The following is a 17,805-nucleotide window of genomic DNA, read 5'->3' on the forward strand; positions in this document are numbered from 1 at the left end:
CAGTGAAGTTGTATAAAGTCAATGAACCCTCTTCTAAACAAAAACAGGAGACTTGGTCATCTAAATATCTAAATATAATTAATCAATGGTGTAGTTTATATTCTATACTCAAATGATGCTTTTTATAAGTAGTTTGTTTGTACTTGTTTCTTACTCCCGTGATGAAGAAAGTTGAGGTTCCATTATAAAACCAATTGGTAATATGTAAAATAGTCCAACTACTTCTAAGCACATATATGGTCCTTCTTTCCCCGATGTTTGGTTGGTACTCTTTAACAAATGGATGTTAGAATTTTGAATATAACAATCAGTTTGAATATAAAAAAGAATTAATTAAACCATAAGGAAGTTTCTCCTTACCGTGTTGATGAGGGAATTCGAAGAAGCTTCATCGTCATTCCTAACAAGAGAATTGAATAAAACCGGTTTAGTTCCTCTTGACATGAAAAATGTCAAAAATCAGTAGCACCTCAGCATCGGTACATTTGAATTCAATTAAATAAACCCCAAATTAGCCGGAGATTTGGTCTTCTGAATTAAATAAATCAGTAGTGTAGTTTATACTCCATAGTGATAATTTACACTTGAGTAGTTTTTCGTACTTGTGTCTTAGAGGGAAAGAAAGAAGGAAGAAAACCCTTGATTACATATCAGAAGGGTAAATGCAACTTCTGGGTTTTTCTCAAAGAGTTTTGTAATTGCATAATTGGCGACGGTAAAAAAAAATTTGATTTACTGTTATTGATGCGGGGGGCAGACCTTAAAGAAAACAATTTGAAGACCATTAGTATGCATTGGAATAATACGGTCGTGTATTTTAATGATATAGGAACTTGTTAAGTCATTTTTAAAGAGTTTCTTAGGAAGTTGTAGTATATTTATGTTCCTTTATCTTGAGTGCCTTTAAATATTGAAGTATCAAAAGCCTTTGGACATATGGGAATGAATTAAAATTGTATTTGCCTCATGCATTTGAAGAGAGTGATTTCTCCTTCTAAAATCAAGCATTTGGCTTGGTCGTGTGAGCGAATCCACGATTAGCGACGTGAGCGAGCTCCGTTGCCCCTGGTTGAGCGAATCTCAGGTTATCATCCCTCGTCTCCCCGAGACTCCCTTTGTTTTTCCTGCGCCAAGTGGCATCAGAGCAGGTTTTCCGCTGCATTAGAAGATCATGGCTGATATTTTTCATCCGTTTGAACATCAAATGGTTGAAGAGATTGGTTTGGTTGATTGGAATTCTCCACTAGTTTATGACAAGTATGTTGATGACAACATGGAAGAGATTAAGAGGATGCATCAACATCTCACCAATAAAATTTCTCGCATCGAAAATCGACGACGAGGCGTTGTGGTTTCCGAAGGGGAGGGAGGCATTTGTTTGCATTGTGTTGACTTTTTTTCACGACAACGCTATGTGGCTTGAGTCAACTAAAGAAGGAGATTTTTGTTCAGCATTTTACAATGAAGTAGCACAAGATACGGTTAGTTTGGATTATCTTAGTTCAAATTATGGGTGTAAAAATATTGAGGCTTCATCTTTAATTCGGGGTTTCAAAGTGAAGGCGCAAGCCTTGCCTTGGGGGAAGGATGTTACTGTTAAGAATACGCCATTTTTCATTCAGTATATGGAGAGGAAGTCGAGTGGGAAAAAGGATTTGGTGGGCGACATTTGCTTGGATTTGGGAGATGTTAGAGAATGTTTGAGGAATAAGAGTGGATACGGAAGTGATTTCTATTTTGAAGATGATTTTGACATAGAAATGGATAAGTTAAAGCTTTCACATGATGGATGCAAATTGGGTGTTGAGGATACGGATGCGCTGAAGCTTTCCCACGAATGCTTATCAATGATTTACTCAAAAGTTTTCGAATGAGGTTGACAATGTTAAGTCCTCTATGGCGTTTGAAAAAATTTGTGGAATATAAAAAGCGAGGTTTTGCGCTCCATGCTTTTACTAAGTGGTGGAATGGACAGTCCGAATTGAGCAAGTTTTTGCTTAAGGGGATATTGGAGAAAGATGTAGGATTGGATGTTATGCCTGTCTTTTGTTAATAGTTGTGTGGCAAATGGTTACAGCTACAATTGTTAAACGAAAATTAAGCTCTGCCTCCTTCCCATTTTTACCTAAGAAAAATCTGAGGCTGCAACATGAAACCCACGAACCTAATCGGCTGCCTCTACCTATAGGCTGATGGGGTCGTCGAGTGTGTCATCACTGTTTGATCTCACCACTGCACAAGAAAAGATGGTCGTCCTAACACGATTCAAAGGGTCTCCAAATTGAACTGGATCAAGGCGAGAACCAAAATCAGGAAGTTGATCGATGTTATACATATAAAAAATCACATGGGTATGTAGCATGCATTAAGCTCAAAACAACCATGTGCAAGCAGCAAGCAACAAAGTTCAACACTTCAAATGAAAGCTATATATATAGACACACACACTAAAAATTGGTGCGATCAATATTTCAAATGAATAATGAATGTACTTGTAATTGGTGCAGTATGCCTGCACGCTACCAAGAAAGGGACGGTCCGAATCTCTCCACTTGGGGACCTGACAAACTCCAACGTTTCCAAAACAGGAGCGAAAAGGCACTCCCGATCCGGAGCAGGACCGCCCAACGGCCGATAATAACATAATTTGCCACTTTGGATTTCTGTTTCCTTTTCCATGCCGAAAGGGAAACGCCTTTTTCTTTTACTTTGGTTGTCTGCGAACTCTCTTCTATTGGCCCTGCCGCTGCCGCTTTCTCTTTGACATTTGGTTGTCCGTAAACCCGAGTGTCGATCTGTGAAGGCGGTCTCTCTATGATGACAATGAGATCTGGCCTTTTTTTTTAAGGGAAAATCAAGGAGAAGCAAATTGTGGCTAGGGTTTCAACGAATATGAAGAAAACCGTGAGACTAGGAGAGAGAGTGTGTGTGTGTGCACCCAATACTATTTTAGTGGCTCGTGAAAGCACCAAAAAACTAGAGAAAAAAAAAATGTATTAATGTAATATTCAATTTCTTTCTGTTCCTTCCTCACTGATATTTATGAGCTCATCCACCCTGAAGCCACCAAATGGAAAAATATTTTTACCGACGTGCATTCAGTTGAGATTTTTGAAATTTTTGTTAAATTTTCAAAATTTATGGATTTTGATCAAGTTTAATTATTTTGTAGAAACTCTGTCTAAAATTTTGAATTTTCTCAAATTCTTCAACCTATTAAAATTGCTAAATTATAGTTTGCATTCTCAAGTTTTGGTGCAATTGCAACCTCATAAAACATCTTTAAAAACATTTCAATCTCATACACTAAATTATGTTAAGTTGCAATATCATACATTTGTTAGTCAAATCCGTTAAAATGACCGTTAAGTGATGACATTGCAAATATAGGCTCCACATGTTTGCTGGCCTATATGCCACATATGCGCCATGTGGAAATAAAATAAATATAAAGTTTAAATTCTTTAAAATTCTAAAATAATTTTCGAAATGCTATCTTCTTAGTATTTAAAAAAAAAAAACAAAAGAAAAATATCTTCTTCTAAAACAAATCAGATTACCCAAAAAAAAAAAAAAGAAGAAACTCATTGCCTCACAGCCCCACTCCCATCTAACTTTTGTGATCTCCACCATCTCTTTCTCTTCATCCTCTCACTTTTAAAGGGTTTTACTTGTTAGTAGAAGTGCCAGGCAGTAGTCACTCTTCGTGTATAAATGCGATTGCTCTTTGGTTCATAATCAGATCAAAATTTTACAAAAGAAATACAAACACCAAAAAACATATATCGGAGCTCAGCTCCTTTTATCCTTGCTCTTTGGTTTCATGAATGACGGTTGGTGTAGTGTAATTAGCTTGAAATTGTTAACAAGCTGGGTTTTGTCCCCGTTAGGGGCAATTTGGAAACTTAATTTTGAGTGGTTTCGGCTTCGTAGTCCAGCTCGTGTAGAATTTTGAGGCCTGTACTTATGGTTAATTTTGAGGATTCTTTAGTTAAATAAAATTATAGGGTGGTTTTTTGTTAAAATATTATTTGCCTAAACCTTTTTTATTAAAGCTCCCAGAAAAACGCTAGAGGCTTCTGTAAATTCTCGATCAATCAATCAAAGATACCAATTCTTGCTCCAAATAGCACTCCTTACATGATGCAAACCTTACATTTCAGCGTCCTCTCATGCCTTCTGCACCGAGAACGTCGTCCTATCCGACACCCCCGACCCCCACATTTAAACACCAGGTGCATTCTTTTCTTTTCTTTCTTTATTTATTTATTTGTTTTGTTTTCTTTCCTTTTGTTTTTGCTGTTTTATTTTTCTCTTGTGTTTTTTTTATTATTTGATATGTTTCAATTAGGTTTCGTTTTAGTATTTCCTTTTATTTTTGTTATCTTTTATATTTTATTTACTTTTCACCCCTTGAGGACAAAGTGTGACATAAGTTTGGGGATGGGAGAGTAAAATTTTAGGATTTTAATTTTTGGGTCAGTTTAAAAAAAAAAAATTCATTCTTTTTAAGTTAATATCCATAATTTATTTTAAACGTTAGAATAAATGGACATGGTGAAGATTAATCTCATAGTAAAGTCTTTTCTATTTATCATTTCTTAGACACTACTTCATGAGTTATACTTTGAAGATTTGCACATTCACATCAACATGGTTTGTGGGGAGTGAAATTGAAACACTTACTTTTAGTCTGGGTTAATTTTTAATTTTTGTTATAAATAAAGTAGAGTTTAGTTCTTGTTACAAATAAAGTAATAATTATTCCATCCGAGGCTTTGCTTAGTAACCGGACCAGTCCTGCCTAATCAGTAATGATTATCGCGTCAAACGGTAGAGTTTTGGCATGAGACAGGGTGGATAGTTGGTTTCGTAGCCTTTTTAGCTTTAGTTAGTAAGTCCTTAGGGGTGCTCTACACCTAGTTCCCTAAAACCTTAGTGGATTGGGAGTCATTAACCTAAAGCTCGTTACATGGGTTGGATTGAAAGCTTAAGTGAACTGACATTGTACGACGACTACTATTACTATTAAAAAAAAAAAAGGAATTTCAAAAAGAGAAAAAAGTATATAAAGTTAGTATGTGTGGAATAAAAAGGACAAGAGGTAAGGGTTTTAGTCTAGTCTTTTTAACCATATTGCTTCACTCTACACCAAAGAAGTTCATGAATTTTTTTTCGAATTGATTCTAAATGGCTTAAACTTTGTAGTGGGATTAGTTGGAACTTTTGAAAAGATGTTCTAATTTTTAACATTTTCTATGGCTTGCAACTTGCGGATGGAAATTTTGGCTTAGTTAAGTTCGTAGTTTGTTAGTTATTTTTATTTTCTAGTTTTGTTTTGCTTGAGGACAAGCAAAAAGTTAAGTTTGGGGGTATTTTGATGAGTCAATATTATATTATATATTTTACCATATTTTTAGTACTATAGTTTGGTAATTATTTTGGGAAAATTTTCATACTTTGCTTTATATTTTCAACATAAGACATTCGATTTCTTCTGGAGCGAAACAGATTCAAACAAACGAATTTTGGAGTGATTCAAATTGGAGGGCGTTCGTGTTTTCCTTAGCTTGTTTGTATCAAAATATCAGATTTCTCCACCAAGCGGTTATTTTTTGGCGAGGAAATAAAAAAACTTGCTAGAAAGTGACGTTTTTGGGCTTAAATGCAATTTTTGGAGCCCAATATGACCTCAGATGAGTTTGTGGCCTTCTGGATAAGTGTTCAGGATAGTCCAAGCTTTAAATTCAGCTATTTTGGGTCACATTTTGGACCCATATCAGCTCCAAAACTGGCCCAAAATAGCTGGATTTAAAGCTTGGACTATTCTAAACATTTCTTCAGAAGGCCACGAACCCATCTGATGTCATTTTGGGCTCCAAAAATTGCATTTAAGCCAAAAAATGTTACTTTCCAGCAACGTGCGGTTTCTTTATTTCCTCGTCAGAAAATAATAGCTTGGTGCAAAAATATAATATTTTGATACGAACAATTGTAGGTCGTCATCTATTTGTAACATTTTGAACTACAACAGGCAATTGTAATCTTAAAAGAGTTTTCCTTATTTTTCGTCATTGGGCTTTGGTTATTGATTTGTCTCAAGAGTAATCAAAGAAGAAAATAACAATATAAAGCATTCCAATCTAAGTTCCACATTCATCAATAAACAAAACATAACGATGAATTCACGCTCAAGCGTTTCTTGAAATTCAAAAGAATATTGATTCGTTAATCAAGGCTCGAATTATCATCTCTTGAACGAGAGATTCTCTTTTGCAATGGGTGCATAGTCAGTGGCAATCACTCATCTAATGAATGCTTGCTATCTAACTTACCCACTCAAGGAATTAAGGAATTTTAATTGATGATGTTGTGTTGGCTGGTAAGTAATTTTTCGCTGTACCTAATGTGGGTATTCCTAGAAGAGGAAAAAAAAAAAAAATCGTGAATTGACTACAATACTTATCTATACTCTATACTATTTATTAACAAAACATTATTTATCAACTAAAATTTGGTAAAATTATCATTCTACCTCTCTCACAAAAGCTCAACAAAAAAAAAAAAATTATAAGCAATTTAGTAATTATATGCATCATGAATTTCACTGTTTTTTACGCCACCTCACCGCCATGTAAACAACTAGATCTTATTCAAAAATTAAAATTAAAATAAATTTATCCTAACCTCTCTCAAGCAGGCCCGTAGTGGTAGGGGTGCGTACAATTTGAAAGTATATAATAAACCATCATCTTACGGTCATATATATAATTTATGTTAATATATGTACTCTACTAATTAATAAAATATTCATTGTCAACCAAAATTTTATGAAATTACAAGTTTAACCTTCTAATTAAAACAGAATATGAATAAGAAATATGAGGCAGAAATGTAATTTTACACAGCCAAATTTTATTTTATTTTTCCAAAACTTCACTTACATGTAATTCTAATATATCTCTAATTATAAAAATAAAAATATAAAAATAAAAAAAACTTCATACTCTCTTCCTCTCTCATTATATTTCAAAAACAAAAATAAAAATTTCTTCCAGCGTGCCATATGCTATTACAAATTCTCAAAACGCTTTATTAGGGTTTTAGACTCTAAAATTCCGAAAAATAAAAAATAAAAAATAAAAAAATCTCTGTATAAATTGGCTGACGAAACACTGAGAGCCTCCACCACCACCTCAATCGCCGACCCCAAAACATGCCCGTCTGCAGCAATTGCCGCGGCAAAACCTTCATCCGCGATGACGTCACCGAAAACCTCTCCTGCTCCACCTGCGGCAAGCTCCAAGAGTACGACAACTACGTCCACCAATACGGCGGCCTCTCCGGCCCCACCGGCACCTTCGTCTCCGTCGGCACCACCGGCTCGGGCAACGTTTACAGCTACAAAGAGACCAAAGTTTACGAAGCCCTAAAATTTATCGAATCCATGTCGCTCCGCCTCGGCCTCTCCACCGCCGAGGCCGATGCCGTCAAAGCCATGGCTAGGGAAGTCACGGTAGGTGAGTACGGCCAAGGTAATTGGTTCAATATTTTCGTTGGTGCTTGCGCGTATGTTGCCATGAGAAGGGACAACAAGCCCTTGCCGATCGCCGAGGTCGTTTCGGTGATCGGCGGCACGGATGTTTATGAATTGGGTAGGATGATAATGCGTGTAGTTAATTTTTTGGATTTGAAAAAACCTGAGTTTCCGGAATTCGATATTGTCAATTTGTTCGAGCGGATGCTTAGGAATTTTTGTAGTTTCGAGGGAATTGAAGGAGATAAGAGGGAGAGAATGAGAAAACAGGGGATATTTCTGCTAAATTGTGCAAAGAAGTGGTTTTTGACAACCGGGCGTAGGCCGCTTCCGATGGTGGCGGCAGTGTTGGCTCTTGTGGCGGAGTTGAATGGCGTTGGGGTTAGGATTGAGGATTTGGCTAAGGAAATTCATGCTGTTGTCCACACTTGTAAATTGCGATATAGGGAGCTTTTAGAGGCGCTTGTGAAGGTTGCGCAGGCCTTGCCTTGGGGGAAGGATATTACAGTTAAGAATGTGATTAAGAATGCACCGTTTGTCATTCAGTATATGGAGAGGAAGTCGATGTCAGAGCCGAGTGGGAAAAAGGATTTGGTGGGCGGCATTTGTTTTGATTTGGGAAATGTTAGAGAATATTTGAGGAATGATAGTGGATACGCAAGTGACTTCTGTTTTGAAGACGATTTTGATACAGAAATGGATAATTTAAAGCTTTCACATGAGTCTCGGTACTTTGAGGTGGAAGATGGTGGGTGCAAATTGGGTGTTGAGGATATGGATTCGTTGAAGCTTTCACATGAATGCTTATCAATGATTTACTCAAAGTTTTCAGATGAGGTTGACAATGTTAAGTCCTCTAAGGGATTTGAAGAAGTTCGTGGAACAAAAAAGAGGCAAGGTTTTGCGCTCCATGCTTGTGCTGAGTGGTGGAATGGACAGTCGGAAATGAGCAAGAGGCTTCTGCTTAAGGAGATATTGGAGAAAGATGTAGGATTGGATGCTATACCTCCGTCTTTTGTTAATGGTTGTGTAGCTGTTAAGAGGAGGAAAGAAAAGATAAATGCTGCCAAGCAGCGAATTGATAGAATTATGTGTCCATCAAATGCTCGTTCAGGTGACAGCAGCGACATTTGCATTTCTGAAGAGGTACATACTAGGAAGAAGAGAAAGAGAGGACGTGGCATTGATTGGGAAGATTTAATTATTGAAACCCTCCTCCTTCATAAAGTAAAAGAGGAGGAAATCGAGAAGGGGTGGTACAATGTATTACTGGAATTATATGTATTTAACTCTGGGGTTGTGTGAGAGCTTCTGCACTTTGGAACTGAAATGTGAGGAATGTGCCTGCACGCCTTTGCAACTCCATGATCGAAGCGACTTCTTTTTAACTGAATTTGCTAGATTTTGTAGATCTTACAACTGATACAATCATACGAGTTACGAAAGTTTTGTTTCCTCTTTTTGAACAGAAGATTGGCAATTATATTGATATACATTTGGCCTAATTCTTTGTCTCAATTATTAATTATTAAGTAAGGAAATTGTCTCAAAAGGTTTATCTTTTCTATACATGTAGTGGTTTTTATGTTGCCTGGCTCATAGATTAGCGTTTTTCAGTCATAAAGGATAGAATCGATACCGCATGGGCCATTCTTCAGAGAATGAAAATAGTGTATACCATCTGGAGTGATAGATATAAAGCTGTTTCCTTTTTTTTCTGGACAATTTAACGCTGCTTGCTTTTTCCTCATATTTTGTTTTCTGCTGCAGTGAAGTGTATTAGTTTCTGCATTTCCGGTATGAGTAGGCTAAACAGCCGAGAAAACTAGAGATGGTTGAATGAAACCATGGAAGCAGTGGAATGCAGGTTCCTCTGTACGAGTAAGGCTGATCGTTTAAGTAATTCATTATGCTTTAACTCTTAAATAAATACAGTAAAATCTGTATTTCTTCCAGTCCCCTCTTTTGTTACATTTTTGCTGGTGCTTTAAACTGTTTTTGATGACCCGTTTGATGATTGATGCTCATTTTATTGCTTACATATCTTGCTTACCAGAGAACAGGAAAAGAAATTGTCTGTTTTGAAATTTAGTATTTCGAAAATTCTGTACCGCTATAGTCATTTTTTATGGTGTGAAACTGGCATGAAGAGAAAGCATGAAATTCTTAAATCCACTTCATATAGTATTGATTATCATTGTCTTAATGTTTATTTTTGTAGTAGGATACCACAATCCGAAACGTTATCAAAATAAAGCCATTCTTGGACAGCAATGGAGAGAAAAGAGAGAAAGATCGGCTTCCCCAAATAGGAACCAAAGTTGTAAGCTGATGAAATCTAGGCACCTACTGGATCTTGTCCTGCTTGGTGGTCAACATGAGCTTACTGCCCAGCAGCAAATGCCTCAACGGGGAAAGTCTTGGTGATACCAGCAAGACTCTTGAAGTTGATTTTTCCAGCAGGCTGATCAACGATTATTTCACTAACCGGAGGCCATAGCATAAGCTCCTTAGCCTTCACTCCCTTGAGCTTCTTAATCTTCTGCTTCTCAACATAGCCTTTGATTTCAGTGTCATAACTCACAAGCTTACTGATCAACTTGAAGCTGTGTTCGACCTTCTTCTTCTGGACGATCCACATGTAGCCGGTGGCTCTCACAAAGCCAACTTCGATCACATCAGCAAGAGGCAAAAGCCCTAGCGGAAGTTCAAACTCTTGGAGCAAGGCGGTAGCCAATCTCAGTCCCTCCTCGTGGCCTTTCTTCACGATTCCTCCTTCCTTCTCCGCCATGGTAAACTATTGTATATCTTTATTAAAGTTCCAAAGTAGTTTTGTGAAGTTGTAGGCACTTTGGGGTGAATGGGATTAATTTATATCAAGTTACTACATGCATAGGACAAACAGAATGGAGAAACCAAGGTGTTTTTCTTTGTTTTAATCACCAAAATTTCTCTCTAATCCGGCGTAAAATTTATCCGTATTCTACGAGCAACTGTCAAAACCGCCGAAGCTACCATGTGTGTTGTGGTCATCACCCATTTTGCTGCTCTTGTTGTGTCCTATTCTTCTTGTTCGTTGAAGACAATTACAACTTACCATTGAGTATTATGTGCAGCTTGGAAAGTACAATTCCACCTGTTTATGTTAGTGAGCTTTGTACTTAAAACCAAAAGGACGATTACAATTCCACCTGTTTATGTTAATTCATACTTGGATAAATTAACCCTCTTTACCCCAAAATACTAATAACTTCACTGCTTCATTCGAAAACTTTTAAGGAAATAATTTTTTTTTATCATGGCGGAGAAGGAGGAATCGTGAAGAAGGGCCACGACGAGGGGCTGGCATTGGCGACCGCCTTGCTCCAAGAGTTCGGACTTCCGCTAGGGCTTTTGCCTCTTGCTGATGTGATCGAAGTTGGCTTTGTGAGAGCCACCGGCTACATGTGGATCGTCCAGAAGAAGAAGGTCGAACACAACTTCAAGTTGATCAGTAAGCTTGTGAGTTATGACACTGAAATCAAAGGCTATATTGAGAAGCAGAAGATTAAGAAGCTCAAGGGAGTGAAGGCTAAGGAGCTCATGCTATGGCTTCCAGTGAGTGAAATAAACGTTGATCAGCCTGCCGGAAAAATCAACTTCAAGTGCCTTGCCGGTATCACCAAGACTTTCCTGGTCGAGGCATTTGCTGCCGGGCAGTAATGCATGGACTACTAAGATTCAGTAGGTGCCTCCATTTCATCAGTTACTATTTTTGACATGGCTTCTGATTGTGGTCTCCCACTAGAGAAATAAAAATTCAGTTGATGGTATTTAAAATTTAAAGACTGTCAGACAAGTTATGTAATATTATTGAAACGAAAATAATTATTATGCTCAAGCAATCCAACTTAGAAAAGCAAGAGGTTTTGGACCAAAAAAAGAAAAGCAAAAGGTTCTCCAACCCAATCGTTAGAGAAATTGCAGTGAAGAGCAAACATGGTGTAAGGGTACACATTCTCTAGTGACCAATTAGAACATAATCTTTGGGATGAATCCTAATGCAAAGCTAACATGATTTGAAAAGAATCATGCATAACGAGTGAAGGTATATATTTTTATTTAGCCACTAAAATTATACATGCCACCAATACGGCATAACATTTTAGAGACTTCGACATCATTTGATGTTTATGCTAGACTTGACTTGGATAACTCGTAGATTTAATGAATGTTGCATGAAAGGATGAATGTTCTTTAGTTGCATTAAAATGTAGGTAGAAGATCGATTAGCTACAGATAAAGGGTTGGACTGGGAAGGGATAAATTTTAGTTAGACTAATTCATCGATCTAATATGTTCAATTAGAGAATATACAAGTTTTTTATTTAATTTTTATTATTAGTAAAGGGAGGGAGGGAGTTCGAAACTATTAAAATAATTTAGAGAATATGAGAGTTTCGAACTTGGAACGTATGCATGAATAGAAACTCAACATTCTATTCAATAGTACAAGTTGACGTATATTTCTCCAATCGTCATTCATCATATGTAGTGAGTTATATATGCAAACCAATACTAAACTCCAAACAAGACCTTAAATAATCTCTCTTTCTTGCTCAAAACGTGCTTGCAACCTATGGTATCATTGTGTAACTTTCACACGTAGGACGTTATTATCTTCACCAATTAAATACAAAAATCGTCTACTTGAAAGTCCCCGAATCATATAGAGATCACGGTGCACATGATTTTGGAATCACCTATGGTCCTGCAGGAAGCAACTAGGCCAACTATATTAATATCTCCGTGCATTTTTCTGGGAGAAGAAACCTTGATGTATGAATCGGGAGACCAAGTCAATTGCACCCCCTTTTTTCCTTTTCGAATCCAAGTACGCCAATTGTGATATGATATGATATGATTTCAGTTCTTTTCTTTTGGTAGTTAGAAAGTGATGTTTACGCTTTTTGTATTGGAGAATCATTTACATGACGCGAATGCATTGTTTTAATGACTTTATGTGCTAATGTATTATGATAAAGTATCATGGAAAAATAAAAATGGAATATATTACAGATGTAATCAACAGTTGTCAGAATTATGCTAGCATAAGACTCCGATGCGTGGCATGGGTGATTGTTATATTTTGTGAAATGCATATGCATCGATGGTTCACAGTCGCACATATATATCCATATTCCATGTAGCTTGGGTGTTCACTAGCATATACCTCCGATACAGTTGGATGAACCTTAACTAGTAGACCACCTTGCACATAAGTTATACAGAAGGTGATGTATTATGGTATATCCATGCATACAACGACTATATATACAGATGATGACGATAGTTTAAGAACATTTCAGTGCTGATGACGACGGTAAATGGCGTTGATAACTATTCAGACGACCAAAAGGCTCAATAATTGCAATGAAAATTTAATAAAACTGTTGTTACTTCATTTCCACACTTAACTACACGTTTGAGTCCTTGACAAATAATAGATAATTAAGAGATTAATATAGAAATTAAATAGATCAGCAGACGAGCCAGGCTGCAATTCAACTTCTGTGCATTTGCTGTGCACTTTCATTCAAAGCAACAAGATTAAGAAAACGAAAGATAAAAAAGAAAAGATGGTTGTGGGGACTACTCACTTTTTAAAAATATTCTCACTTATCTTGCCATGGCAGCGTTGAAGAACTCATCAAATATCTATATGACTTCTCTGCAATCTTTTGCTATATATATTGAGTGCAATTGCAGTTTAGTTTCTCATTCCAAAAGAGTTCGAGAGAGAGAGAGAGGCTCAAAGATCTATATATCTCAATATTCTAACATGACGGTGAGAAAACCACATAGCTTAGCCTTACCCTCACTCCTTCATTTCTGTTTGCACGTCTAAGTTATTATCATGCATGGTGACATATACTGCTATAGCCTTTTTTCTTTAATAAAATAGAAGACTAGGCGATCTTAGCTCCTTGGAGTTTAATGCAGAACGCAAAACGTCCACTCTCATCCCTCTGTTGCCCTATATGTGTGTGTGCGTACATGTGCCTGTTTTTGAAGTTTCACATACAGCTGCAAGCATGATTAGGGTTATAGTTAACAGCATCCACATATATTATTATATGGCCTTCCAATATGCATGCCATGTATTTTTTTTCTAGTGAATGCTTCAACATATGCAATCTTCTCCACCGATTGGTCGCGCATTTTAATTAGCCAAAGCAACATATATGTGTTTCACTCTGGTCTTGTGTCCATGCATGAACTGTAATTTTTAAAGTTATCTATTGATTTTGTGCAGATAGTAGAGATGATAGTGACCATGGATTGTGCTGGCTGCGAGAATAAGATTAGGAGTTCTCTAAAAAAGCTGAAAGGTATGGTGCAAGTTATTGATCCTTTTACTTTTTTTGCGTTCTAAATATCCCGTTTGATTGAAACTTTTTCTAATAAATATCTAGATGGTAAGGATATGAAGAAATGTCTCACATCGGAAGTTTAATTATCTAATTATGGCTCGATTATAAATCGAAGTACTGGGGTTGCCGTATAAAATTAACTAAAACTAATTACAAAAACCAAGACCAAGACCAAGGCTTTTCCCCATAGTTAAGGTCCCAGATAACCAGACTGCCAGTATGGTTAATTATAAATAAAATAATTAACGATATTAATTTTGATTACTATTGTGATTCTGACATTATTCTATATATGTACCAGGAGTAGATGCTGTTGATGTGGACTTCAACATGCAAAAGGTGACTGTAATGGGATGGGTTGATCAAGAGAAAGTTCTGAGGGCAGTGAGGAAGACTGGAAAAAGAGCCGAGCTTTGGCCTTACCCTTACAACCCTGAGTACCACAACTTTGGCCTTGACTACTATCAACAACATCAGCCGCTTGATCTGGATCATCATCATAAGCATCATCATAACCGTCAGATTACCACCCACCATCTGCCCATCACTACCTACATTTCAGTACCTAAATCCTCCTCCTCATCATATTCCTACAACTACTATAAACATGGCTCCACTAATCAGGAACATGGCTACTATCAACCCCCTCCGTATTCCACCATGTTTAATGAGCAGGACATTGATGTGTTCAGTGATGACAATCCTCATGCTTGTTCCATAATGTGAATCAATGTGACGGTGTAACTTAAAATATGTACAATTCTGGTTGTCCCGTGAACCTTTTTTGCGGCACGTTTAGTTTGAAGAATACATGCATAAATATACATATGCGATGCTACGCGCTTGTTCACTCTGCAGAGTTATTATTGCGCAGCTTTCGTATGTGTGATGCAACCCATCTTAATCTACAGTTCATGACGGGGGCAACGATGTTTGGATTTAATTTGAAAGTTTTCTTCACTGCCTTTGTAAATCGGATAGAATCATGTATATCATATTAGCGTTGTGTATTATTTGGTTCCTCGTTTCCTTAGATGATTGATATGTTGTAATATAAAAAGGCTAGTGGTTCTAACTAACACCACTCTTTTAGCCTCACGTGCTCTATTTTGTGAGTCAAGAAATTATCTTTAGCATAGTCAGTATACAGTGCTAAATTATCTGGTTTATAAGACAAGTGTCAAATTCATTGTTCTACATTATATATAATAAAAATCTAGGTACACCAAGAGTATAATCGGTCTCCGATTTGTAAACATGGATTTCGCTTGATACGCCGTAGAAGACTTCAGGATAGAACCACTTAATATATGAATTCTGTAAATAAAGGAGAAATTGTTGAAGCATAAATTGGCTGGCTCGGAACAAGTAAAACACTTTTCCTCATAAAATGTTATTCTCTAAAACAATATATAACCACGTTTATTAGAAGCACTACAAAATTCTTATCAAAACTAATTTATAAGAAAAAATACTTGAAATAAAAACAAAAAATTAACATGATCGACTATGAAAGCATCAGGGTAAACCCTAACCCTATTTTTACCTTCTCCTTGAAGGAAAAGATATCTGGGAAAAAGTCTCATATTAGGAAAAAGTTGTTCACATTTTTTCTCATTTATTTATTGTCTCTCAAATGATCATACACACTTCTTTCCTCTATTTTTGTTTATTTTGGACTTTGAATTCAACTAATTAAAGAAGAAATAAAAGACAAAAATAAATAAAGCGGTGCACGTAAAAAAAAAGTGCGAAAATCTTATTCGTAAAATTAGGGGTGGGCACGGGCTAGGCCGGGCCCAAAATTGAAAGGACCAGATCGGACCTGGTTGAAAATACAACGGGCAAGGCCGGGGCAGATTATACTATTTTCAAACTGAGAACCAGACCTAACCCGGCCTGTATAAAATGGGCTGGATCCTATGAGTACCCTGTTTTGTTTTTTCCTTCTAATTTTCAGTATTTGCTCCAACTTCTCTGGCTTAATTTTCTGCAAAATAACAAACAAACAATAACTGTGAAAAAATGTATCAGAATAACATTGCAAATATGATAAAGAAACAGACAAAATCAAAGCATGGGTCATATTGTAATACATTACAGAAACCAGGTGTTCTAATAGAAACCCCATCTGAGCGTCTGGCAACAAAAGAAAAACGAAGAAAGCGCCGCCGGAGCACAGGCTTCACAAATCCAACTTCCTCGCCGGAGAGAGAAAGCTTGAGTTGACCACGTTGTGCGCATTCTCAGTTCTCTCCACCACTCCCCACTGTAGCTAGACGACTCAAATTGGGAGATCTGATTGAAAATTTCACAACTTTTCACAAATTTTGTAAATCAAAATTAAGAAATTGACGAAATTGGAAGAAATGAGGGAAATGAGTTACCTCGGTGTTGAGATCGGAGGAGGAGAAGGAGGAGTTGGTGGGGGAGGAGGGTGGTGGCATCATATCATTTCTCGGTGGGGTGTGGTGTGGTGTGTCTATGCTCTGGGAATGAGAGTTGTAAAGATGGGGGGAGAAGAAACAAAGCAAAGGAATGAGGGAGAAGAAACAAAGAAAAGGAATAAGGGAGAAGGTTCGAGAGATTGGGGGAGGGGGAAACACGGGGAAGTGGGATGTGTGTGTGTGTGTGTGTGTGGAGTGTTCTGGAGAGTGAGAAATGTCATAGCCCACGAGGAGGAACAAAAAGAAGTGGGCCTGGGAGACAGTAACAGTACCCAACACGGGGGTATTTTTGCAAACAGGCCGATCCGGGTACCCGTTTTTCTATAATTTTGGAACCAGCCCGAACCTAAAATTTCAAAGGCCCGCCCTGCCCTGAACCGCTAATACCCGCCCCTACCCACAGGCCTAGGGCCCATTTGCCCACCCCTACTTAAAATAAATAAAACATCTATTTTCCAAGTCATTCTTTAAAAATCATATCCCTGAAGTTGTAGTTTTGCTGATATAATGACTTAAAAAATTGGTGAGATAATTCTATCTTGAAATGAGACTCAGCCTAATCTTGGAGTTCTCGGAGCCAAAGGTTCTTCGACTTAAACTCTAGTTTAATTTTACCGTGCAACATTGCAGAATCGAAAGAAAAACCGAAAAGAAAGAACTGAGAAGGTTTAAATGATAACTTTGCCAATGACTACAAGGGGGCGTTTGTTTGCCCTCACTAAGTTGGACTGGACTGGACTGGACTAGCTATTAGTCCAATACTGTGTTTGTTCCATGCTGGGACTAACATTAATGAGACTAAAGGGGACTAGCATGGACAAAACCCTTCACTAAGAGGTCTTAGCGAGACCCCCCAATAACCATGGGACTAGCTAAGACTATCCTCTCTTTCTCGTCCTCGTCATGCTCAACGACCACTCCCGACAGACTCCTCATCATCTCCGGTCACCTAGATCAATCATTAACTTTCCGACTCTCTTTTAGATCCATTTCACAACCAACTTTCATATAAAATATACCAAATTGAAGCTGGGAGTGACAAGATTACGATTTTACCTGAATTGAGGCCAAAATGTGGTTGAATGTGGCCAGAAAATGGCCTGGAAGTCTCGGCCTGTTTGGGCTTCTTCAAATCCATGACAGATTCGAGCATTCAAAGCTAAGATCTCGATCTAGGGATGGTGATGAATTTTTTGGCGGTGCTAACTTCATTCAATTTAACGAGAGTTGGCCGGAAAACACATCGGGAAACCTGCAACTCGTCAGGAAAATTGGAGCCATGAGGTTCCATTCGAACAACGCATTGCTAGAGAGGGAGGGAGGACAGAGAAATAGAGATTGGAATCAATAAGGAGTTTGACCAGGAATGAGAAAGAGACATGAATTGAGAGGTCTAAGAGGAAAAAAA

The 17,805-nt window shown here is 37.4% G+C and overlaps 4 protein-coding genes across 4 annotated transcripts; 3 read left to right on the forward strand and 1 right to left on the reverse strand.

Moving 5' to 3' along the window:
* Positions 1–7,104: 7,104 nt before the first annotated feature.
* LOC137726224 (POLLEN-EXPRESSED TRANSCRIPTION FACTOR 2) lies at positions 7,105–9,042 on the forward strand. Its single transcript, XM_068465116.2, has one exon. It carries the CDS (start codon positions 7,217–7,219, stop codon positions 8,840–8,842), a length of 1,626 nt encoding a protein of 541 aa, XP_068321217.2. The 5' UTR covers positions 7,105–7,216; the 3' UTR covers positions 8,843–9,042.
* Positions 9,043–9,920: 878 nt separating this feature from the next.
* LOC137722913 (uncharacterized protein At5g01610-like) lies at positions 9,921–10,328 on the reverse strand. The gene has a single exon (XM_068462036.2). The coding sequence runs from the start codon at positions 10,326–10,328 to the stop codon at positions 9,921–9,923; it is 408 nt and encodes a 135-aa protein (XP_068318137.1).
* Positions 10,329–10,759: 431 nt separating this feature from the next.
* Positions 10,760–11,417, forward strand: LOC137722930 (uncharacterized protein At5g01610-like; the record flags this gene model as incomplete). Its single annotated transcript, XM_068462061.2, has 1 exon — positions 10,760–11,417. A coding segment is annotated over one exon (480 nt), but the record flags the coding sequence as incomplete, so codon positions are not given.
* Positions 11,418–13,238: 1,821 nt separating this feature from the next.
* Positions 13,239–15,135, forward strand: LOC137722951 (heavy metal-associated isoprenylated plant protein 29-like). Its single transcript, XM_068462088.2, has 3 exons — positions 13,239–13,364; positions 13,833–13,908; positions 14,252–15,135. Exons 1-3 carry the CDS (start codon positions 13,239–13,241, stop codon positions 14,674–14,676), a joined length of 627 nt encoding a protein of 208 aa, XP_068318189.2. The 3' UTR covers positions 14,677–15,135.
* Positions 15,136–17,805: the final 2,670 nt, after the last annotated feature.

Source organism: Pyrus communis, chromosome 5 (genome assembly GCF_041283825.1).
Source record: "Pyrus communis isolate YQ-2024b chromosome 5, ASM4128382v1, whole genome shotgun sequence".
NCBI lineage: Eukaryota > Viridiplantae > Streptophyta > Magnoliopsida > Rosales > Rosaceae > Pyrus > Pyrus communis.